Genomic DNA, 21,357 nt, shown 5'->3' with positions numbered 1-21,357 from the left:
TTGAAATGAGCTGTAACAGATAGAGGCCAGTGATCTGTCCAGAGGAAGGAGACCAAAAACGGATTAGCCGAGCTGGGACAAAGACCAACACTGCTTCGTGGAAAAACATTTCTCTGATTTTTATTTGCTTCATGTCCGTTTGCTTTGTGCGTTTGTGGCTCCAGTGGTTTATCATACCCAAACAGATGGATATAGTCATCGTTGCTGAGTTAGACATAAACATGATGCTGTACTAATAAGAAGAGATTGGCATTCAAATTTGACTCTTCATAAAATTTAGAACAACCAACTGTGGACAATTCAATTTGCAGTTTTAAATTACAGATCATTTATCTATAAACAGACATGTTACCAGACTAACCCTTCTCTAAAAAGATTCATAGTAGTATTAATTAATCTGCAGATTATTTTTTAGACTGATCGATTAATTGTATTATAAAATGTCTTGTCTGACCAACAGTCCAAAACCCAAAGATATGAAATCTACCAGCATATGTCTCAATGTCCTGCAGTGATGAGACCTCAGTTATATAAAAAAGTGGAAAATCTACAATGAAATGTTATTTTCTAGGAACATTTATCGATTTAAACAAATTAAAATACTTTATGTAAAGTGCTTTTAGAATCTGCTAAATGAACTGAATTTAACTCATCAATAACAGTCAGATTTTAACATCAACATTCAACCAGAGAGTCTAATGAGAATCTGTACTGACTTCTCATCATAGTGCTCATTTAATTCGTCACATCACTCTGGGATCAATAGTGCTGAACAAAGGTTAACAGCTATTACATGAAGGAAGCTGGACAGACAGCAGGGGAGGGAGTTTTTAAAAAAAAATGTAGGGGTTATGGAGGGTAAGAGGCGGTGCATAGGGGTGTTAGGACACAAGTTGGACATATTTAGAGGGAGGTAGATGAGAGACTGAGGCACTTTGGTTTGGTGCTAGTCAAGATGAAGTCATACGTGCTTCTCTTGGCCCTGCTGCAGTCTCTGGGATGCTCAGGTGAGTGGCTGTCTGCGCTCACTTTGTCAGTAGATACATGTAGTTGATGTCGCTGACTTTTTCCTCCACATCTCTGTCCTTTGTCCTCGCAGGAATCCCACTGTACAGCCCTGAGCTGGAGTCCATGGCAGACAGGGGTCTTGGAGCAGCTCTGGTAGAGGTCAACTCTGCATATGCTGTCAGCCATCTTTACCGGGTGACTCGAGGATCTATCTCAAGGGTGAGTCTGCACATACTTCAATCTGTAAAACATCGCCTTTTGCAGGTGTGTTAACTTTATTGTGTCTATTCAAAGAATTGTGGCTGAACCCATTTTCCATGTATTGGTTATTTGTGGGATTATAACAAATATAACATGCATGCCAGATTATTCCTGTGGGCCTGAACACCGTTGACCTGCTGATGATGTTTGGCATTAAAGAGACGGAGTGTGTGAAGGCTTCCAGACAGGACCCCCAGACGTGCGCCTTCAGACCTGGTTTCTTTGTGGTGAGACGTTTAATGTCATCAGGGCTGACAATTAACAATCTTATTATGGTTTGTTTGAGTCTGTTTAGTTCTTGGCCACAGGGTTGGGGTATGACACATAAAGAGAATACAACAAACAAGCAGAAAGCTTAGACAAAAATAGTGCTCTTCTGCAAACAAACCCTTATCAGTTAAATTATAAATATTATCAAAGTCAAAGCTGGAATGTTATGTTGATAGTTCAATATTTCACTGTACTTCACTACTGCTCTTGGACACTGTGAAGGCCTGATATCTCAATTCTGGGTAGGACACATGTTGACAGACTGATACAGCTCACTGTTTGCATTGGCATGAATTTACTGGAACAGAGTGTGTCGATCAAATCTCTTCTTCCATGATGCAGTGGGACAGCGACCTGTGGTCACAATAAAACTAAAATAGCTGTAATAAACACTGCATTATACAGAATATTAAAAACCCCCTCCTCTCCCCATTTCCCCTCCTCCACTTCAGCCATCGTTCTCCTGCTCCGGTCGGGTCCGAGTGTTGCCCACCTCCGTCCAGGTGGTTTCTCTCAGATGCGGCCACGACAGGAGCTCCAGCTCCAGCTCAGAGTCCAGTGAGGAGGTGAGGAAAACAGATTAAAGGAAGTATTCCATTAATCAGCAAACTAACCTTAATAAATAAACCCACACCCTAAATAAAGGTACAAAATAAAGCTAAGCTAAACTAAGCTTTCCACTCAAGTTAAGCAACAATATAATGAGTGTCCAGAACTATACAGTGCATGTGAATAATGAAGGCTTTGATTCCACAGATGTTCTCAAGAGGGAGACACCAGTTAAACATCCCATTTGCAAATAGAGGTAAACACATTTTAACTAGTGATGGTACAGCACAGTCAGTTACTGAAGTGTTACATAAAACTGCTACTTGAAATTCATCGGTTATTACATAAATAAGATGATGCTAATGGTTTTCGTGTAACTGACCAGATCCCCAATATCTTTCAACAGTCCCGGCTCCTTCTGCTCCTTCTGCACCTCCTCCGCCCATCCAGCCTGGTGGCTCCCTCCACAGCCAGGTGGTGGAAGTCCAGCCCAGAGGAGACACTTTCAGCAACTACCTGGAGTGAGAGTTCAGCTCACTCTGGAAACATTTAGGTGCTGATCACAAGACAAACTTGAATTAAAAAAACAGAATTTGCACATTATGGATTTTGTCCCTTTTTATATTTAATTGGTTAGATTTGCAAAGCTGCTGGCTGATCAGTGACTCTACCTAATGATTCATGACTTTTTGGCTGCTAAATACTCGATGCAGATTTTTTTTTTTCTTAGTGTAGGGCAGGATAAGGCCACTAGAGGGAGTGTAATCATCATCATGGTGCTTAAATGCCTTACATTAAGTGAATTACCTACATGGATCATTTGAACAAATGAGGACTCTGAGACAGATTGAGGTCTGGTTTTAACATTTATATTGTGGTTTTCAGTTTAAATGCAAGAGGACACATTTACTCTATCTGCAACCATTTTTCTTCATTTCACTTGGCCCCACATGTTCACATCAGCACATCAATAACTTACATACTGTACTGTAGCAAACATCCTGTTAAGGACAATGATATTCAGTTATAAGACATGGTACACTGCCTTCAAGTGGCAATCAAACCACTGTGGCCAAGTGGGACAAAAGAATAGCATGTTAAACAGAGCTCTTGTGGAAACAACCAATACCATCTTCATGATAGGCTCACTGGACTTGTGGATATAATGGTTTCCTCTGAGTGCTATCATGCAAACCATTTTCACAGCACACATTTCCACACTAAAGCCAAATTAAAACCAGTTTGAATGGTCTGAAATATTAATGATATGTCACCCTGGCACACAAGGAGATTTTGAGAATGAGTTCCTTGAAGGACAGCACTAGCACCCGCATTGCTGCTCGAATTTAAAACCCCTTCAGGATCCACTCTGTAGGTACAAAATCAAGAGATAACCAGAGTCCATGTGCACCAAGGGCCGAAGCAGTAATGGCACCATAAAGAAACAAGATACGATAGACACACACAGTTGAAAGCAACATTCAGTCTAATGCCAGTCAGATGATTTCTGTTATTGACTACATGATTTAATGCTCTGTACATTAACCAGACAAATGTGTCTTTTTCAACGGGGTCACCTTGTGTGGTTAAGATGAGTATACTTCACATGACCGAATCCAAGCTGTACATTCGACTTCCTGAATTGTGATACCATGTGACTTCAGAAGGCGGCAGGGACCATCAATAAACGGAGTAGCAGCTGCAACTGTACAGACACAAACTGAAGGATAAGGTCCAAAATCAAGCCAAAGCACGGGGAACTCACACAGTCCACAAAGATACACCATCACAGGCCTCCCCCTTCCATTTACAGAAGTCTATTAAATAAAAAAAAAAACCTGTATTTTCTTTTTCCAGTTGCACAGTCCAGACTCTGCTGAACCTTTGAAAGAAATCTCCTTTCTGCTTTGACCTCTGTGCAAGACTTTAGGAATAAGGCTTCCTTCTCATTTGCATTTGCCAAGTGGTGAAACAGTCTAGTTTTAACAGTTTTTGAGTGACTTTTTTTATTACTGAACAATTGCCTTCATGTTTTCAAACACGCCTTCCCATATACATTCCATCGTGCCCTAATGTTTTGTTCCTCTCTAGACTTTGTTGACCAGCTATTAAAAGACAGACAGGATAAAAAAAATCCTTCCATTTATCAATCATTAAATAATTTTATATAAAAGCAAACCTAACCATCCCCGCTCCACAAAGGCCTTCCCTAACGGTTAACTACTTCATCACCATATAATCACACATACATGCATGCACACATTGCATGTATGCATATTCAGTCTCAGTTTCTCTCTCTCATTCATGCACACACACCGGAACAGCTTCATGTTTTACAGCTCGTTCTTAACATGAGGTCCATGCAGTACCAAAGCAGAAAGATCCTGATGTTTTTTTTTTTGCCTCCAGTACACGGCACAAACTTATGGCAAAGAAGCGGATACATGGTTTGGCTCAGACCTAGATCCAGTAATATTTGCACAATTCTTATTAGTGTTTATTTAAATCTGCTTGGTGTACCAGATGGGTGGGGTTTACCATACAGGGCAACACAATGTCTTCCAGAGAGTTTAGACAATCGCAGAAAACCTTTACTTTTCTGTGACCTCAAAGTTGCCTGCTCTAGTCTTAATTGTCCCAATATTGTAAACCCCACTGATCCAGAATGCCACGCATGTTAAAAAAAAAGCAATAATGAGCAAACACTAATTGACCACGGTCTGGTTTGGGTTTTAGTATATACACAGTCTTCTGTTTATCATTGTGATCCCAAGAGGACAGAAGGAATTCAGGAATTCACTCCCATTTCACAAATGAATGTTCACTTCCATATATTCTTTCATTGTCTATCCATCCATCTTTATTGTGTCCCGATCTCCAAGTTCAACACTCTCAAGTAAGTTTGGTGGTGTCCCCCCGTTTGGGTGGTGCAGGTGGGGGTCCTCGTCGTAGTGTTGCATAGCCTGAGATGTTTCCGGACATGTAGCCACCGTTTCCTCCATTGCTTTGCTTTCCTTGGTCCAGGAGAAGCTCAGGGGGCGGCGGAGGCAGTGCCATGTCATCCATAGTTCCCGCAGGGTCCGACTTGCCCGTGAGGCCAGCCGAGTTGAGAGACCCTTGGCGACCCACTGACTTTCGCTTCAGTGTCCGGTGGAGATCCTCAAGAAAATTGGGCTGGCCTGAGCTGCCCTTTGGGGAGGTGGGTGGAGGTGACGAGAGTGGAGGGGGCTCTGGGGTGGTATTACTACGCCGCACAAGTGTGGGTGGAGGAGTCTTTTTCAGGGAGCTCTTCCCCCATGATGAGTTGCTGACAAGGGAGACAGGCGGAGGAGGAGGGGGAGCCTGGGGCTGGGGGTTGACCACAGCTACCCTAGGAGGTCCTCCACTATGGGTGTCACTACCAGGAGGTGGAGGAGGGGGAAAGAGCTCAGAGGCTGGGGGAGGAGGGGGGAAGTAGGCACACTCAGGTGGTGGGGAAGGGAAGTCGCCACTGGATTGCTTCACCTGGCTCACTTTGGCCTGGAGTGCCATGGGCAGGTTGGCCAGGTTGAGCTTGCCTGGTTTCGGGGGAGCAGGGGGCCCAGTTGAGGGGTCCTTGGAAGGTGATCCAGTGGAGGAGGAGGTGGGACACAGGGAGGAAGGAGGGGTGTTGCTCTGGGGAGCAAACTTACTAAGCAAGTTCCTCCTGGATTCCTCATAGGAAGCTGAAGCGTTGAACTTGATGCTGGAGTTCCTCTGCGGGGTGGGAGGAGGTTTCTTGCCTCCCAAATTGGAGGAGCCAGAGGGTGACCTCCTCAAGGGGGAGCCCAGGTTTCCAGGAGGGAGGGGAGGAGGAGGTGGAGTCGGGCCCGTGACAGGGGCTGGAGGAGGTGGCGGAGGAGGAGGAGGGGCAGGGAAACCAGCATTGCTGTCTAGAGGAGGAGGAGGGAACTCAGGAGACTGCAGCTGTTGGCCACCCAAAGGCTGCCATTTTGGTTTGGTCTTGACTGCAGGTGGGGAGAGGGGGGCTTTGGGGCTCTCTGTGTGATTGGCTACTTGGGATGAAGCTCCTGGAAACTGACTTGCTAATTGTTTCACCAAAGACATAGTAGGAGGGGCTCCTGTGGAAATAGGAGTTTGCTTAGACAGGCTGTGCTGCTTGGGCAGAGTCGGAGGGGGATGGCTGGAAGTGTGGCCTGCCTGGAGGCTGAACTGCTTCTTGAAGGGTGCAGGTGGAGGAGGGGGTGGAGGTGGTGGTGGGGCCAGGCTACCCAGGGCAGCAGGAGGTGGTGCAGGAGGGAATGGGGAGACAGGTGACACAGGTTTTGTATGAGGGACAAAGCCTGGGGTGAAGGTTTTGGGTGGCGCTGGTGGTGGTGCAGGAGGAGGTGGGAACTGGGCTGGCACTAGAAACTGCTGGGGAGGAGGAGGTGGTGGTGGCGGAGGTGGAGGTGGAGGGGGTGGGGGTGGTGGTGCAGGGGCAGGCGGTGGGGACTCCTCAAGGCCTCCATTTGGAGAGAGGAGGTCCCGTGGCGGGCTGGGAAACCTTTCCTTTAGTGCCTGCTTCAGCCCGTTGGGATAATTAGGCTCGCTCATGGGAGCTGGTGCAGGAGGGGGTGGAGGAAATGCTACTCCATTGGTGTGTGGAGCAGGTGGAGGTGCTGGGGGCGGAGGAATGAAGGCAGGAGGGGTAGCTGGGCTGGGAGGACCCAGCTTCAACACAGCCATAGCTGACCCAGGGGTTGGCATGGAGGGTGGAGGGGGAGGAGGAGGGGGAGGGGGAGGCGGGACATTAGTCCTTGCTGCAATGTGATTCACATTGGGTTTGAGGGACACCTGTGCTGCGGGTGGTGTCGGAACAGTGGGAAGAACTTGGTGAGCTATTGCATGGAGGTGACTGGGCAACCTGTGATTGGCAGCCTGGGAGGCCTTCTGGTTCTGCAGCCTGGTGATTGTGCTGAACTTGTACATGGTGGGAGCCGGTGAGTGGTGTGACACCATTTGAACTGGTGGTGGGGGAGGAGGGGGAGGTGGGGGCGGAGGAGGTGGGGGTGGAGGAGCCAGCTGTTGCGGCTGTGGGGGCACGTGGTTGTAGTTGCTAATGGTCTGTGGCTGTTGCTGCTGTTGTGGAGACTGTGGTGATTGCTGAGGGCGCTGATGCAACTGCGGGGGTGGCTGTGGGGCCTGTTGAGGAGACTGAGGCTGGGGAGGCAGGTGCTGGTGTTGTGGCTGGGTTGGTGTCTGGGGTTGCATTGATGGGTGCTGAAGCTGTTGTGGGTGCGGTTGGTAGGGCTGGGGCAGAGGCTGAGGCTGAGGCTGAGGCTGGAGATGGGGCTGGAGCTGGAGATGGGACTGGAGCTGGAGATGGGACTGGAGCTGGAGATGGGACTGGGGCTGGGGCTGGGGCTGGAGCTGGGGCTGGGGCTGGGGCTGGGGCTGGGGCTGGGGCTGGGGCTGCACCTGCGGTTGGGGTGGTGGTGTCAGGGCTAGCTGATCAACCGAATGCTGGCTGTGATGCCGGTGACTGTGTGCATGTGGCAGGGTGGCCCCTCTGGATGCCTCCATTCTCATCTGCCAGAAAGAGACTGTGTGTTACTTCAGTGAAGTGAATGACATATTCTGTAACAAATAAGCAACTTTAACACGTTTATTTATCTTTATTTTTTTTAAATCAACGTGACAAGCCCTGCTGTCTTTCAAAGAAAGCCATACCTTGGTATTTTCTTCGATCTGGGTACCTCTCTTCCAGGCTTCAGAAAAAATGGAGCTCACCACACTCTGGGACCGGCCATGAGAAGAGCCCGTGTCCACCCCACTGTCTGAATGGCCTGAATGATTAGACTGGGACTCTGGAAGCACAGATGACAGTAAGACTTTCTGAGAGAAGTATATTCTTGGTACAGTAAAAATCTGAATATATCTGCCTCTGCTACATCAATTTTGAAAATGTTTAAATGTCAATGATCATGATCTGGATGCTCAGCCTGATTAGACAATGAACTAACCAGGTATGCTGGCAGAACTGGAGCCTGATCGGATGCTGGAGGTAGAGAGAGAGGACCAATCGTAGGCCGCCTCTGTCCTCTTCATGGCCTCCTGGTAGTTCACGTATAGTTGCTTCCCATACTACACACGAACAAAAGGTGAAAAAACACAATGACATAGAATACAATAGAACACAATTTCTCTTAGAATTTTTGGCCTTTTTGCAGACTAAACAAACCAGAGCACAAACTCAGGTTTAGACGCACCTTGGCTATGCGAATTCCATTCACCCATTGGTGCAGGGTCCTGACATCATCACAGCACAGATACTTGATGTACTGTGACTTCTTCTGGATTTGTGGATGCTACAAAAAGGAGTAAATACGTATTTCACCATCAACCAATGCCTCACTTCCACTGAAAAATGATACAAAGCCTCTTCATTATGAAAGGATTATACAGGATATATAATGGGCTGCAAGTCCTCTGGCTTTAAAGCATCTTCTGGCTTTAATTTCTACATAAAACACACACTTTATCCACTTAACTCAAATTAAATAATCTAATTGACTTGTTTGGAAGCAATCTGCGTGAGTGCTTTTAATAGAAACAGGCATTTTCTAATGGAAGGCTAGCAAGAGGGAAGCTCTAATAAGTTTCAAGAGACCATAAGAATAATTTCACATGTTCACAGTGCTATTCTAAATCCATACATGGGGCGAGAAATTCACACTCTTGTCTCCTGACTCCGTGTTAACATGCTATACATCTGTTGCCGTGAATACATTTCCATGACATTTGAAGACTGTTTCAGATTTTAAGTCACAGAGCCCAACATTTCTCCACTCAGTGGAAGATATAGGAAGAGGGCTTTACCTTCAGGGCCAGGCAGTAGTCAGTGGGAGCCTTGTATTTGCTGCGGTAGTCCTGGCCGTAATACACGTTAACATGGTCCAACTGCAGGAAGCACACGAGATCTCTGGATGCCTGCAGAGAGGGAGACAGGGGAGGATGGATGGGTTGAGGCTGAGTGAAGCTGCTGCTCTGTGCAGGGTGGAGGAGTCGCTTGCTGTCCATGATGCCAGAATAACTTTAGGCTTCCCTACAGGTACATCTAACATTTCTGGTGACAGTTTGTTCTGACAAGATGTATAGAAACATGCAAAGTATTTTTGGAGCACATGCCATTTCTGTGCTTGAGTGAAGTTGCTTTAAATGGGCTTTAAATAATTATGCTAAGGGAATGTAAGTCCCACTGTAGTACAAGTCTTGTGTGTACATGTTTCTGAGGGTAATTACACAAATTCAATGTATATTGCTTTATACAGTGCCTGAGCTGGAACTATAGTGTCTTGCAGAACTCAACATACTTTTTCCTCCTTTTTTAGTGCAGCTACTGAATGCTGATGTGGTGCCATTACAGAGATGTGCAAAAAGTGTTATAGTGGAGAATGATAGTACTGAAAATAGAGCACATGTGCACAACAAGCCTTCCCCGGTAAAAAAAAGAAAAAAAAGAAGAAGCATGTGCTGTTTCTGTGGTGTTCAAAGTGATCAGGCATTAAACAGGAAATACCACAGAGGAGACTGTGTGAATCTGGTTCCCATAACCCCAACCCCAACCCACATTTCTGTTCCATCTTCATTTTGTCTGAGCAGTGTGACTGTGTGCCTGAAGTACACCGTGTCAAGTCCCACCGACCTTGGCTTTGCCTTTGGGGACGTAGTAGATCCCTGAAGCTCTGAGGAGGAAGTAGCGTTTCTTCCACGACTTCTTCCCATCCTCCTTCAGCCACAGGACACCCTCGATCTCTGGCACCGACACAGAGCCGCCACAGAAACACTCCTAGTAGATAGATAGACACACAGAAATTGATGTCAAAGTTTATCTTGTGAGTCCTGATCTGTAGGAAATCATAGGAAAGTCAGTAGTTTGTGTGCTAGTACTCACCTCTAATAAAGCCTCTTTATTCCTGTCAGCCATTTCTGATGTCTCCTTCCGCCCCAACAAATAGTTCTGGAGATGATTGAGAGGAACATTGAAGTAAATAGAGGACAGGAAGAGGAGGAGGAGGGGGGAGTGTAAAGTTGGCGGCTCACCTCGTCTTATGTTAAATAAATTATTCACCTTTACGCTTTAGAGCTTTGACCTACTTCCAACTCTCCTACACAAACACACACCCTTGTTCACTCTCTGGGCTGTGCAGGCACTGAGTATGCATAAACAAAGTATTTGTGTGTGTAGCATATGCTTTCAGCATTTATACACTGAATGCAGGGCGGCTACAGAGGGTACTGAGAGGATGATCTGTTCTTGCTCTCGTGTATATGTGTGTGTTGAAGTGTAAAAGGACAGTCACCTGAGGGTTCTTGAAGAGAGCATATTTCTCAATGCGTTCAATGAACATAAGCTTGTTGTGGCTGTCCCGGGTCCAGTTTAATAGATTCTCCACCAAGTTCTCGTGATCCTCAAAATTACGCTCTGAGAGAGAGAAGGAGTAATGAAAATGCAAGATATGCAGTTTTTTTTGCTGACCTGCAAATGTGCACTTAATTTCCTCCCTCCAGGGATTTCAGGTTTTTGGGTGGGGCAGTACCTTTAACTGTACACCTGACAATTAGCCTCAAGTCACAAACTGTGACTATTCCTAGACCACAGATAATTATGATACAGTACATGTTTGTCACCTATTTTTTTTTACATTGCCCCCACGCTTTGTGTGTTACGCCATGTGCCATCCATATAAACAATGTTTATTTGGCTCAGGTGTGGTGGAAACTGTCTGTGGCGCCTCCTTTACCCATCTGGAGCTCAGTGATGGTTTCCACAAGAGACCAGTCAGGGCTGTAGCCACAGTGTGACTTATCCAGCAGGCTGTCCAGCACCTGCCTGACCGTCTGCCGCTCATCCACCATCATGGTCTTGGAGCTCTCGTCTGACATGTGGACCCTGATTACCAGCTGAGGAGGAGGAGAAAAAGAAAGGAGAATGGCTTGTTGTTTAACTTAATACTAAAAGGTAGGACAAAAGAGACATCAATATAATCCAAATGTAGGCACTTCAGCATAAACTTAAAAATCTTAAATCGTTTCAGCAAGTGGCATCATAGCTGGTACAATTGCATCCTTTTTGACATAACAGCATCCTGATATCACTTAGCATACTGTAGCATAGAGCAGGAATCTCGGGACAAATTTTTTTCTTGTCACTTAGCAGGAAGCTTGACCAAAGGAACAATAACCCCAAAAGTTCATATAATTCCTTAAAGGCCTCTGGGGCACAATGCTCTTGGAACAATTTGCAATAACTTAATTTTAAGAGAACATACTTCAAGGCACAGAGTTTTGCAGAATCTCAAATCAAGCCACAGAATCTGGTTGAGGATGGAACAGCTTCAATGTGCTGAAAGGATGAAGTCAGATCATGTGCTTGTGAGGCTTGTTTCAAATACTTCAACCTATTTATGGGGTCACAACAGTCACAATGTCGCATATACAACCACTAAACACTAAAATCCATTAATCTGGTCAAAGTTTTGCATCCATAGGCAACCAAAAGTCCTCCATAACAAGCAAGCTTAAACTAATCTGGATGAGGCAAACACACACGTGCCAAATCCAGTCTCACACAATCTCAGCCTACATAAGACTTGTCCTGGTGTGAAAACAAATTAAGCCCTCAATTCCTTGACCTCCTGTCTGTTCCCTCCCACTGGGACCCTGACATCCATTCAGTGTGTGGGTACAGCTGATTGAGCGGAGACTTGGACCAATGAGAATGCTGGGAGAGCTGTGTGACTAAGACATTGGGAGTCTGACCTATATTTCTCACAGGAGAGACCCCTAAAACCGCCTAGTCTGGCAGAAAAAAAAAAGTTAAACCAAAAATCCCATTGCTTCTACAAGATACATTTCTGAACCTTGTATCCAAATGCATATTACTGCTTCAACATCATGAATCCGAAATGTAGTAAATTGTGAGGAATATCTGGCTGTGTAGACTGCTGACAACCACACGACTAATAATTTAGCACGCCACAACATTTTCCTAAGCTGGCCGAAGTTTTTTTTTTTTTTTTTATGTGCTGGCTGTACCAGCACTCTTTATCTTGTCATATTGTATTCACTTGGCAGAGTGAAGCCTAGCCCTGTTCGCTGAAACACTATTGAGTCTCAACTATTCATTGCATATAAAAAGGACACCATTCTGTTGCTCTCATTCACAGGGACAGTTCATTCACTGGCGGATACACTGGTAGAAAATGGCCTGCCTGTGGAGTCCCATACTGACTTCCCAATGGAGATACACACACACGCCATGGCTTTCAATGGAGCAAGGTGCCCCAGTTGTTCCCGAAAACCAGCCCTTGTTTGGTTGGATGTGTTTTGTGTAGAATGCGTCTGCATTGTCTTGCAGCGCTCTTTTTCTGAAGCCTCTTTCTGATTTCTTGCTCCCTCCCCAGCAGATACACACACATAATCAAACACTGCAATGACCTATTTTCTCTGCGCTTCACCGCCTCGCTGTAAATGAAGTTCACAAAGAAATGCGGCGCGCAGTGAATATGACAAGACAGCAATTATTACGGGTCAGAATGATCTTTTAAAAAGACAAACTGAGTCAGTAAATGAGAGTGTGTACAAAAGGAAAGAGGTGGTCCTACCTTTTTGACCTGTGCCTCCTTGATTTTTTCCAGGGCGACTCGGATCTTCTCTGCCTTCAATTTGGCAGCTTGCTCCTCCTAGATAGACACAGAGGAGCATGGTTAATACAGTTATCATTTACACAATAACAAAACCACACACACACACACAAGGAACACCAACAAAAACCCAAAACGCCTTTTGATTTCATAGCCTTGCCTCATCCTTGTCACCCATGTCTTTCATTATTCTCTGGCAGGAATAAGACATTATGCACACACAACTTCATTAAATAGTAAGCAGCCTTCTAAACCATTTAAATGCACAAGCCCCTGGCATGATGGCGCATGGTGTCATGTGCAAAAACGAAATCCGATTTTTTCATGCTTTGGGTTGCTTACCTGCCCCCTCCAACAAGACGCCATCACCTCCATTCCCGCAGGTTGTGTTTGCTTCCACGTGTGTAAGTGGGTGTGTTTTATCACTTGTGTGCAAATATTCGATCAAACACATATAAACACCACAATGCAAAATCGCTGCTATTGTGACATTGGTCTGGTGTTCCCCTCAAATATGGCGCTCCGTTTTGCGTTCTATGGTCACATTCATATGGAGCTGCAGCCGCTTCCTTTGATCTCGCCATATAGCAGAAGGGAAACAATAGTAGAAGATCCCCGAAGGGCGAGAGGCTGCGGATGAGTGTAGGATCAGTTCAGAAAGCCGCTATGTCCTCCACTCAAAGATACAATGATCCCCTGCAAAGATCATATTCAGATCTCAAGGGCAAAAACGAAAAGAAATACACAGATTCGTCCATAATTAATGAATAAAAAAGACGGCTTCTTTCTCAGTTGTCTTTACATTGCAAAATTAAGAAGAAAAAAAAAATTCCGTTGGCCACCTTTCACAGTAAGCTACTAGCGTATAAAAGTTATTCCACAGTGATCATCAGTGGGTGAAATTCAACCGGTCATCCACGTCTTCCATCGCTCACAGACGACAGCGGATAAGCTAGCTGAGAATGTGCTGAGCACAGACTTTGTGGCGGCACTGACACGCAGACATGTGCGCCCGAGATGAGCACAACTTGACTAAAACCCCAAGTGAGACACAGCAGGGAAGACGATTGATGCCCCTCCCCCTTCTACCCTCCCACACTCTCTTCCTGCCCCCCACCCCCCTCTCCATCACTCTCTTCCTCTATGCCTAGATGCAGGGGATGGGGAGCGTGCCCAATCGATAGAGCATAATCCCCACAAAAATAGTAGAATGAGGGGTCAGCCAACCAGCGAGCCCCTACTGCAAGACCTTCTACCCTTTAGCCAATCAGGATGAGGAGGGGAGACTGACCGACACTGAGAGTGGAATTTGGGTGAATGAGAAGCTGAGGTGCTGAATATTTGAAGTCATGTGTGTATACACAGGCATGTGTGTTAAAAGAGAGGGGGTGAGGGGTATTAACAACCGCTCCCCAAGCCTCTTATTTCAAGAACGCCCCCTCTCCTTGACCCAGACTACCTTTTCCACATGACCAGCTCCAGGGTACATACATATTAATGCAATAAAGCCAACACTCTGTTTGGCCAACACATAGTGGCAGGCTTTTAGTCAGCCAAGTGTGAGCATGTGTGAGTAAGAAAAACAGCGAGAGGAGAGGTCACGGGTGTTGTGCAGATTACAGTCCACAGTCAATCTGAGTCACACTGTAGGTTTAGCCCCATAATTGTCAGCATAACACCCCCCCCACACACATCTCCCTCTCCCCTCCATTATTACCTCTCCACATGACACCTACACCCTGCTTTTTATTAGACACTAGTCTGATTCCCATTCCACAGGCGTTTTCCCTTCCACTTTCACACTCAGCCACACCAGAGCCAATTTTAAAAGGCTCTTCTGCCTAGCCTGGAAAAAAAAATCTTGGCACCCTCTTCCTTTGATGTCTTTCCACTCTCTCTCACTCCTCGCTTGTTCCCAAACATCCCCGCTCATTCAGTATTCTGATTTTGCGAGCAAGGAGAGGGAGAGAATTTGTGAGTCTGGGCGATCGCGGCTCCCACTCTTTGGTGAAAAGTGTAACACTAACACATAAACTCCCTCACAGCCTGTACGCCACGGGCAATCTTTCCTCTCCCGTGCTTCAAAACCATTCAGATGCTCTCTGCATACACGGACAGGCTGAGAGCCGAAATGCCAGGAACCAATAGCCTTGAAACGTTGCATTAATTCCATTTCTTTTGCAATACAAAGAGAAAAAGTAAGTAACTGCCCCTACAAGATTTTGGCTGTAAAATCTGAGGGCAGATGAATTGTGTGGATATTACTGTGAGAGTCACCCAGCTTCACTGTTGGCATCCATTATATTCAAATAAACGGAGATAACTGAAAGGGTTTTGTAAAGAAATCTGCAATTCAACACCAATGACCGCTAATGCAGATCTTTCTGAATAATGAATGAATAGTAATGAATCATACAAGGCTGTCTTTTATTTTACTTTTAAAGTCCTGAAAATAATCAAAATCAAAACCAGAATTTTCCAGACCCATGGAAGAAACCTTATACTATCTAAGATTAGTATAATTTGTGGTTTGTGTCATTCAACAAATGCTCTTGGGGTTGTTAACTCTCAATAGGATTTAAGAAACTCTGGCCTGCATGGTCTTCCTAACTTGGAATCCCCTGCGTAGTGTTTTTGGAAAGCAGACTATGTGTCCTGTAGCGATGGTCGGATAAATCATAATCAACAGCGGCCAACTTCTAAACACAAATCTCCACACATCTGATCGGCATAAGCTTTGCACGGGAGCCAAATGCTGCAACCAATACATTTGCGGGGAAAGCTGACTGCTGCCAAGGAGATTTACAGTAAAACAAGAGTGTTGGGTAAGTTGGGAACTAAGGAGGGCCGTAAACAGATGTGAAAGATACTGTATATTAAACAGTGGAGCGCATAGGGTTCACATTCCTCATGATTCCTCCCCAACTGTTCAGGCACACATCCACCAGATGTTTGTGCATTTCATTGTCTTGTATTCGTATGAGCATTGATAAGTTCATGCATATACATTTAATATATGTAACAGCAAAGCAAATAACCCTTAAATGAAAAGCTTTTTAATGTTCACCTGCAGTAACAATTACAGGTTCCCAATTCAACCACAGGACTTTGAGATAACATATAGGGCTGCAACTAATGACTATATAAATGATCAATAATTGTTTAGTCTATATAATGTCAGAAAAATGCCTTAATGGAAGTGTGAGCAAACTCCATCCACTGAGGAAGACTGAGTTGTGATTGAAATCTCAAAAAAAGCTTGCAACCCGTCCAAAACCCAAAGATATTTCATTTCTGATACAAAACAGAGAAAAGGCTGGAATGGTTTCTGACTGATAAATGACTGAAACGATTAATCTATGATCAAAATGATTGCAGATTCATTTTCTGTACTGTAGTGACTAACTAATTGATTAATTGTTGCAGCTCTAATAGCATCATTTCATAAACAGTTGCCCCCCCCCCCCCCCCATAAGCTTTCCTTTCTTAATGAAGATAGAGTGCAAATCAAAAGCCAGCTACACGGAGAAAAGAGAAGGAAAATGAATGAAAGACCCATATAGAAAAGACCACCTGCCAGTGAAAGATAAATCTCACACAGGTAGGAAAAAACAGGTGTATTCAGTCTCCAAGCATGGTACAGAGTGTGCATGGTAAATGATGTAAGGGAAAAATCCATTCTTACCCTCTTAGATATTTGATTATTTGATTTTCATTACTTGTGATATGGTCTTGTAATTTATTTTTTTGGCGTGCCCAATCTCTCTCAACTTGCCTCATGTGGTCTTCATTTGTGCATTCCTAAATTTCCATGAATACTATTGGACAGCCCTCGCAGAATAGGCCTGATCCTGATCCTTCAACAGTTGGCTGAGAAATTACTATCTCTGCCTCTTTTTTTAATTAAGTACATAAATAAGTTGGTTTGATTTCCATCAGCTGTTTCTCAAGCATGGATTTTTCCACGTAAAGACATGCAAAGCAGAAGAGGGGAGCAGTGCACACACACACACACACACACACGAAAGAAAGAAAGAAAAACCAAAGGCGCGAGTGTATAAGGAAGTCACCTTGGTCAGGAGGTGAGAAGGCTTTCCAGCTATGCTTTTCAGAATGAGCGAGGTTTCTCTGTCCAGATAGGAGTGCTTGGGTGAAGAGGGAAGAGGGGATAAAAAAAGAGAGAGCAGAGGAACAGACAAAATATAGAAAAGTCAGTGCCAGATGATTCTTGGAGGCTTATTAATCGCAGGTGTTTTTGATCGTTTTGTATAAAGAAGCGTGGAAGCGAGAGAAGATTCCATAAATGCAGCGCTCAGCAGTTGTGGTTGTCATTAGCTGCAGCTGTGGGTAAAGAAGCAATGATTGTAACAAGTACTGCAGATATGTTCAGAGCAAACATGGCTGCAATAGATTGGAGTGTGTGAATACATAGCATACCGTTTGTTCTGGCTAGCTACAAAACCTACAGCTATTTTCACAAACACACACAAGCCCTCTTTCACGCCATACACACTTTTATGCTTATGGTTACATGGGCATGCATTGCACATAAACCAAAGACTGCACACTATAGATAAAATGTTGATTCTGACATTGTAAAAATTATGTTGCAATTATCATTGGTCTCTTGTATCAGCATTAATAGGCAAACTGAGTGAATAGAAATGGTTCAAATATGACACTTTCATATTTATATGATGGTGGACACTATAATTTAAGGGATTAACCTGCAGCCATCCATGCCAAAACACACGCATGCACACTGACACACATGCACTTACAGTGGCCCGATCCACTTCACCCTCTCGTGAGGTGAAGTCAAGCTGCCGTCTGGCCGCCTTACCGTTGGCCCGTCGCAGTGTGACATGCTGGGAAAATCAGGGAGGTGCAGGCAAGGTGTGTGTGGATAGAGAGCACAGATATAGGAAAGGATGCAAACAGATAATATGATCACATGCAGGGGGGGCAGGGGACATGCAAGATATTGTGCTAACATGTTAACTAGCTCACTGTTGCGGTTTTACTCTCCTCTCCTCTAGCTTTTGCTGTCTCCCACAAGTCACCTAAACATACATATCTGCTTACGTACAGTATATTAGCTGTATTGGGTGTTTCTGAAGCATGTTAAACTCTTCTCTAACATACCTTAGAGGACATTTTGTTTTTGTTAGAGAGCCAAGATGCTTGGTGAGTGAAAAAAGGAATTCAGAAATGGTAGACGTTAACATTGTAATCCATACCAGCCTTACAGGAGATTACAATGTATTCATTAACACACAATCCAATGCACAATACCCGGGCCGTATTGTGGATTGACTATCAATGCACTTCAGTCATGCAGTTTCTTTCAAACGTCATGCTGTGTGGTTAAACATGCAAGATGAGATCCAGACTGAGGTCAATTCAGAGTGTTTCAGATTTGGATTTTCTTTGAAATACAAAAAAAAGTAAAAGGTGCTTGTGTTCTATTTGTTATAAAACCTGAGAATGACTACTTTGTTGTCCTTCAGTGACCTAACAGAAACTGAATTGACCCCAAACCAGATTCACACACATTTCACTTACCATAACAAGTGGAAATGTTCACACAGTCTTTCACGCTGTGGCTCACACATACTTTCTCATTATAATACTATGTCTATCTCTTAGATATCCTTGGTGTGTGTTTTTCTGTGTGTATTTCAGTGTCAGTCATACCTCTGTGCTGGTCTGGTTTTGTCCTTGCATGCTGGGGCTGCTCTGGCCCTCCACCTCTCCACCCGTCAACACTTTATCAATGTCCAGGGAGTCCATGCTAGACGCTGAGGCACATGCTGAATTAACACTGGACCGTTGGGACGGAGCTTCCTGCTCACTGACCGTGCCCACCGAGCCTGTCCTCCGGTGCTGCTCGCCGCCAGACGACCCAGACGAGGGCCGCCGGAGTGTGGTGGAGGAGAAAGAAGAGGAGGAGGAGGAGGAAGAGGAAGACGTCTGACGGGCCGCTTCATCCATGCTGAGAGAGGCCCTCTCCAGCTGAGAGGTGATGTCATCCAGGGAGATGTTGGAGGCCGTGGGGCGGGTGCTGACGCTGCCGCCTCGCACTGTATTGGCCGGAGATGCCCGGGTACTGCTACTGGCGCTTCCTGTTGGGATGTTCAAGGTTTAAACACAGCTCAGATGGAAGAAATTTTATAAATTATATGTGATCCATAGATTGTGCTTTTTTAGAATGAATGTGCTTTTTAGAATGAATACATTGCTTAACATTACACTGCACTGCAACATTACACATGACACATTACAGTTTAATATAGGAATATATATGATACAACAGCCTTATTTGTTTACAACGATTAGGAATTGGTGGAGTTATTATTCTATTGTTGTTCAAATACTACATGAAGCACCATCATAAATGCTCATTATTCAGCAGGACTACCTCCGCTGCTCCCCCCTCCACTGGTGCCTGTGTGCTTGGTACTGGCACTGCGCCCCCCAGGGCCCCGCTGCTGGCCTTTGCTCTGGCCGCGAGACGTGGAGTTTGGTTTGGAAATGGTACTGAGCTCCTGTTCGATAGAGCACAGGTCAGCCATCAGGGCATCCAGATCCACTGTGTCGCCCTGGTTCAATGCCTCTGCAAAGATAAAGGATAGAGGAAGAACAGAGGGCAAGGCAGATGGGGGAGGGGTTTAATGATTTCATTTATCTGATCTTTTTTTCTGTACTGTTATTATACTGATCTGGACACAGTGAACGAGATCAGTGAGGTCTCACCGTTTATGTTATACATTGAGAAGCGATAGGAGAAGTTGGCCATGTTGGTCTCCTGCCTGAGAGGAGGCTTCTGCAGTGCTTTCTGGGGCTTGCCATCATCCAGACTCTATAGAGCACACACACACGCAAAACATGAGGTGCACATATGCAAAAACCACACACACTCTTGACATTACAGTCAGAGCACAGGATCTAAGCAACCATGTCTGCCTGCTAGACCCCTTAGTGTCACACACACACACAGACCTGCACAAATACACAATACAAAGTAGTGGTGGGAGGGGAGTTGCTTGGATACAGTATAGGGAGACAGGATTAGCAGTGTTAAGGTTGCTATGGATACAGCCCCATCCTTTCTGTTCGCTCTTCTACCTGTGTGTGTGTGTGTGTGTGTGTGTGTGTGTGTGTGTGTGTGTGTGTGTGTGTGTGTGTGTGTGTGTGTGTGTTTTAACCTGTGTGAGCTTGTCCAACTCTCCCAGCCAGGCTCCAAACATCTTGTCCAGGTCCTGGTCCTCCTTATCGCTGTCCTCTTCGGCTCCATGGTCCAGCTCATCATCTGATACCTGCTCCATCTACACACACACACACACACACACACACACACACACACACACACAAGCAAGCAAATGAGCAAATGAACAATTATTCCACACATGTACACAAATTCACACACTATCAGATCACACCCACATAGCAGAAATGATCTAAAGGAGAAAAAAGAAAAAAAACCTACAGCTCAGCTCATGCCAACCTCACTGCCTGTTACCATGACAACCGCTCATGGACCCCTAGCGGGCACCCTGTGTAGTCTAATCGGTGGAATGCCCTGTAGTGTCTTGTGTGCCGTTCACCGCTGACACACCCAACACCTCTACTTCAAGCTAAGGATCTGAAAGACAGTGATACTGATGGAAGAGAGCAGGAGCTGAACACCAATCAATATTGCCTAAATTGACGTACTGAGCATTTTGGGGATCTATAAACCTGCAGTGAATCCATTGGAGAAGATATTAATCAAACCACACTGAACAACACTAGCGAGTGGTGTTAATGGCTATGTGGGCCAGTGTAAGTGAAGGAAGGCGTAGCTTGATGGTTGTGAGTCCAGCTGTGTTCTGTCAAAGGTGGGGACAGAGCCCCCTCTGGTGGACACAAAGAAAAGTGGTGTAACTGCAACATGCAGCTGTGTGGCTGGTGGACTCAGTTCCAGCAGCTCATATCGAATAATGCAACAGAGCAGAAAAGCATCTTAATATTGACATTTTACAGTGGTAGAAGAATTGAATTCTTATGGATATATCTCAAATGGTTAGTGAGAGAATCATTTGCTTGCCTTTATTAAAAAAAAACCTCATCTTATAACTAACCTATAGCACATTCACAAATATGACAAGACACTTTAGATATGATTCTATGTCTAGCCTTCTAGTATTGAGTTAAAATGAAAAGGCCCTCAATACAAGCGACAATAGCAAACTACCCAACCCTTTTCAGAGTTGGCAAGGACACTTTTCAGTAGACAAAGCACAAAATCAAGGAGACAGAGCATAACAGATAAGAGTTCAAGAACTGATCAGTCAATTGTGCAGTGTATAACAAATATGTAGCGATATCTGATATTACCCAACCTGGGGAATGAATAAACGCCCATGAATGCCAACGTACGTTGAGGAAGAATGTTGTCTAATCTGGTGATACGACTGACTAGTGGAAGGGAAGCATGGTCAAGCATATGAGGAGTCACGCCTGGTATGCCTGGTCAGATACAAAAGGAAGTACAGAGTGCACAAACGCATATACACACACAGAGCAAAATGTTACACCATAGCAACTTTAACAATGCGTA

At 45.0% G+C, this 21,357-nt stretch overlaps 2 protein-coding genes across 2 annotated transcripts; one reads left to right on the top strand and one right to left on the bottom strand.

Moving 5' to 3' along the window:
* Positions 1-955: 955 nt before the first annotated feature.
* On the top strand, positions 956-2,613 carry spp2 (secreted phosphoprotein 2). Its single transcript, XM_070930866.1, has 6 exons — positions 956-1,007; positions 1,100-1,227; positions 1,374-1,496; positions 1,992-2,105; positions 2,296-2,344; positions 2,495-2,613. The coding sequence occupies exons 1-6, from the start codon at positions 956-958 to the stop codon at positions 2,611-2,613; spliced, it is 585 nt and encodes a 194-aa protein (XP_070786967.1).
* A 2,367-nt stretch (positions 2,614-4,980) lies between these two features.
* On the bottom strand, positions 4,981-20,083 carry raph1b (Ras association (RalGDS/AF-6) and pleckstrin homology domains 1b). The gene is made up of 16 exons (XM_070930948.1): positions 19,964-20,083; positions 19,512-19,617; positions 19,174-19,371; positions 18,453-18,880; positions 16,826-16,900; positions 12,717-12,794; positions 10,854-11,013; positions 10,413-10,534; positions 10,004-10,069; positions 9,755-9,898; positions 8,929-9,039; positions 8,319-8,417; positions 8,073-8,193; positions 7,749-7,916; positions 7,528-7,553; positions 4,981-7,179 (listed from the first exon to the last, which is right to left on the bottom strand). The coding sequence occupies exons 1-16, from the start codon at positions 20,081-20,083 to the stop codon at positions 4,981-4,983; spliced, it is 4,221 nt and encodes a 1,406-aa protein (XP_070787049.1).
* Between the last annotated feature and the right edge of the window lie 1,274 nt (positions 20,084-21,357).

This window comes from Enoplosus armatus, chromosome 24, assembly GCF_043641665.1.
Source record: "Enoplosus armatus isolate fEnoArm2 chromosome 24, fEnoArm2.hap1, whole genome shotgun sequence".
Classification (NCBI taxonomy): domain Eukaryota; kingdom Metazoa; phylum Chordata; class Actinopteri; order Centrarchiformes; family Enoplosidae; genus Enoplosus; species Enoplosus armatus.
This window is presented reverse-complemented; position numbering and strand designations above follow the sequence as displayed.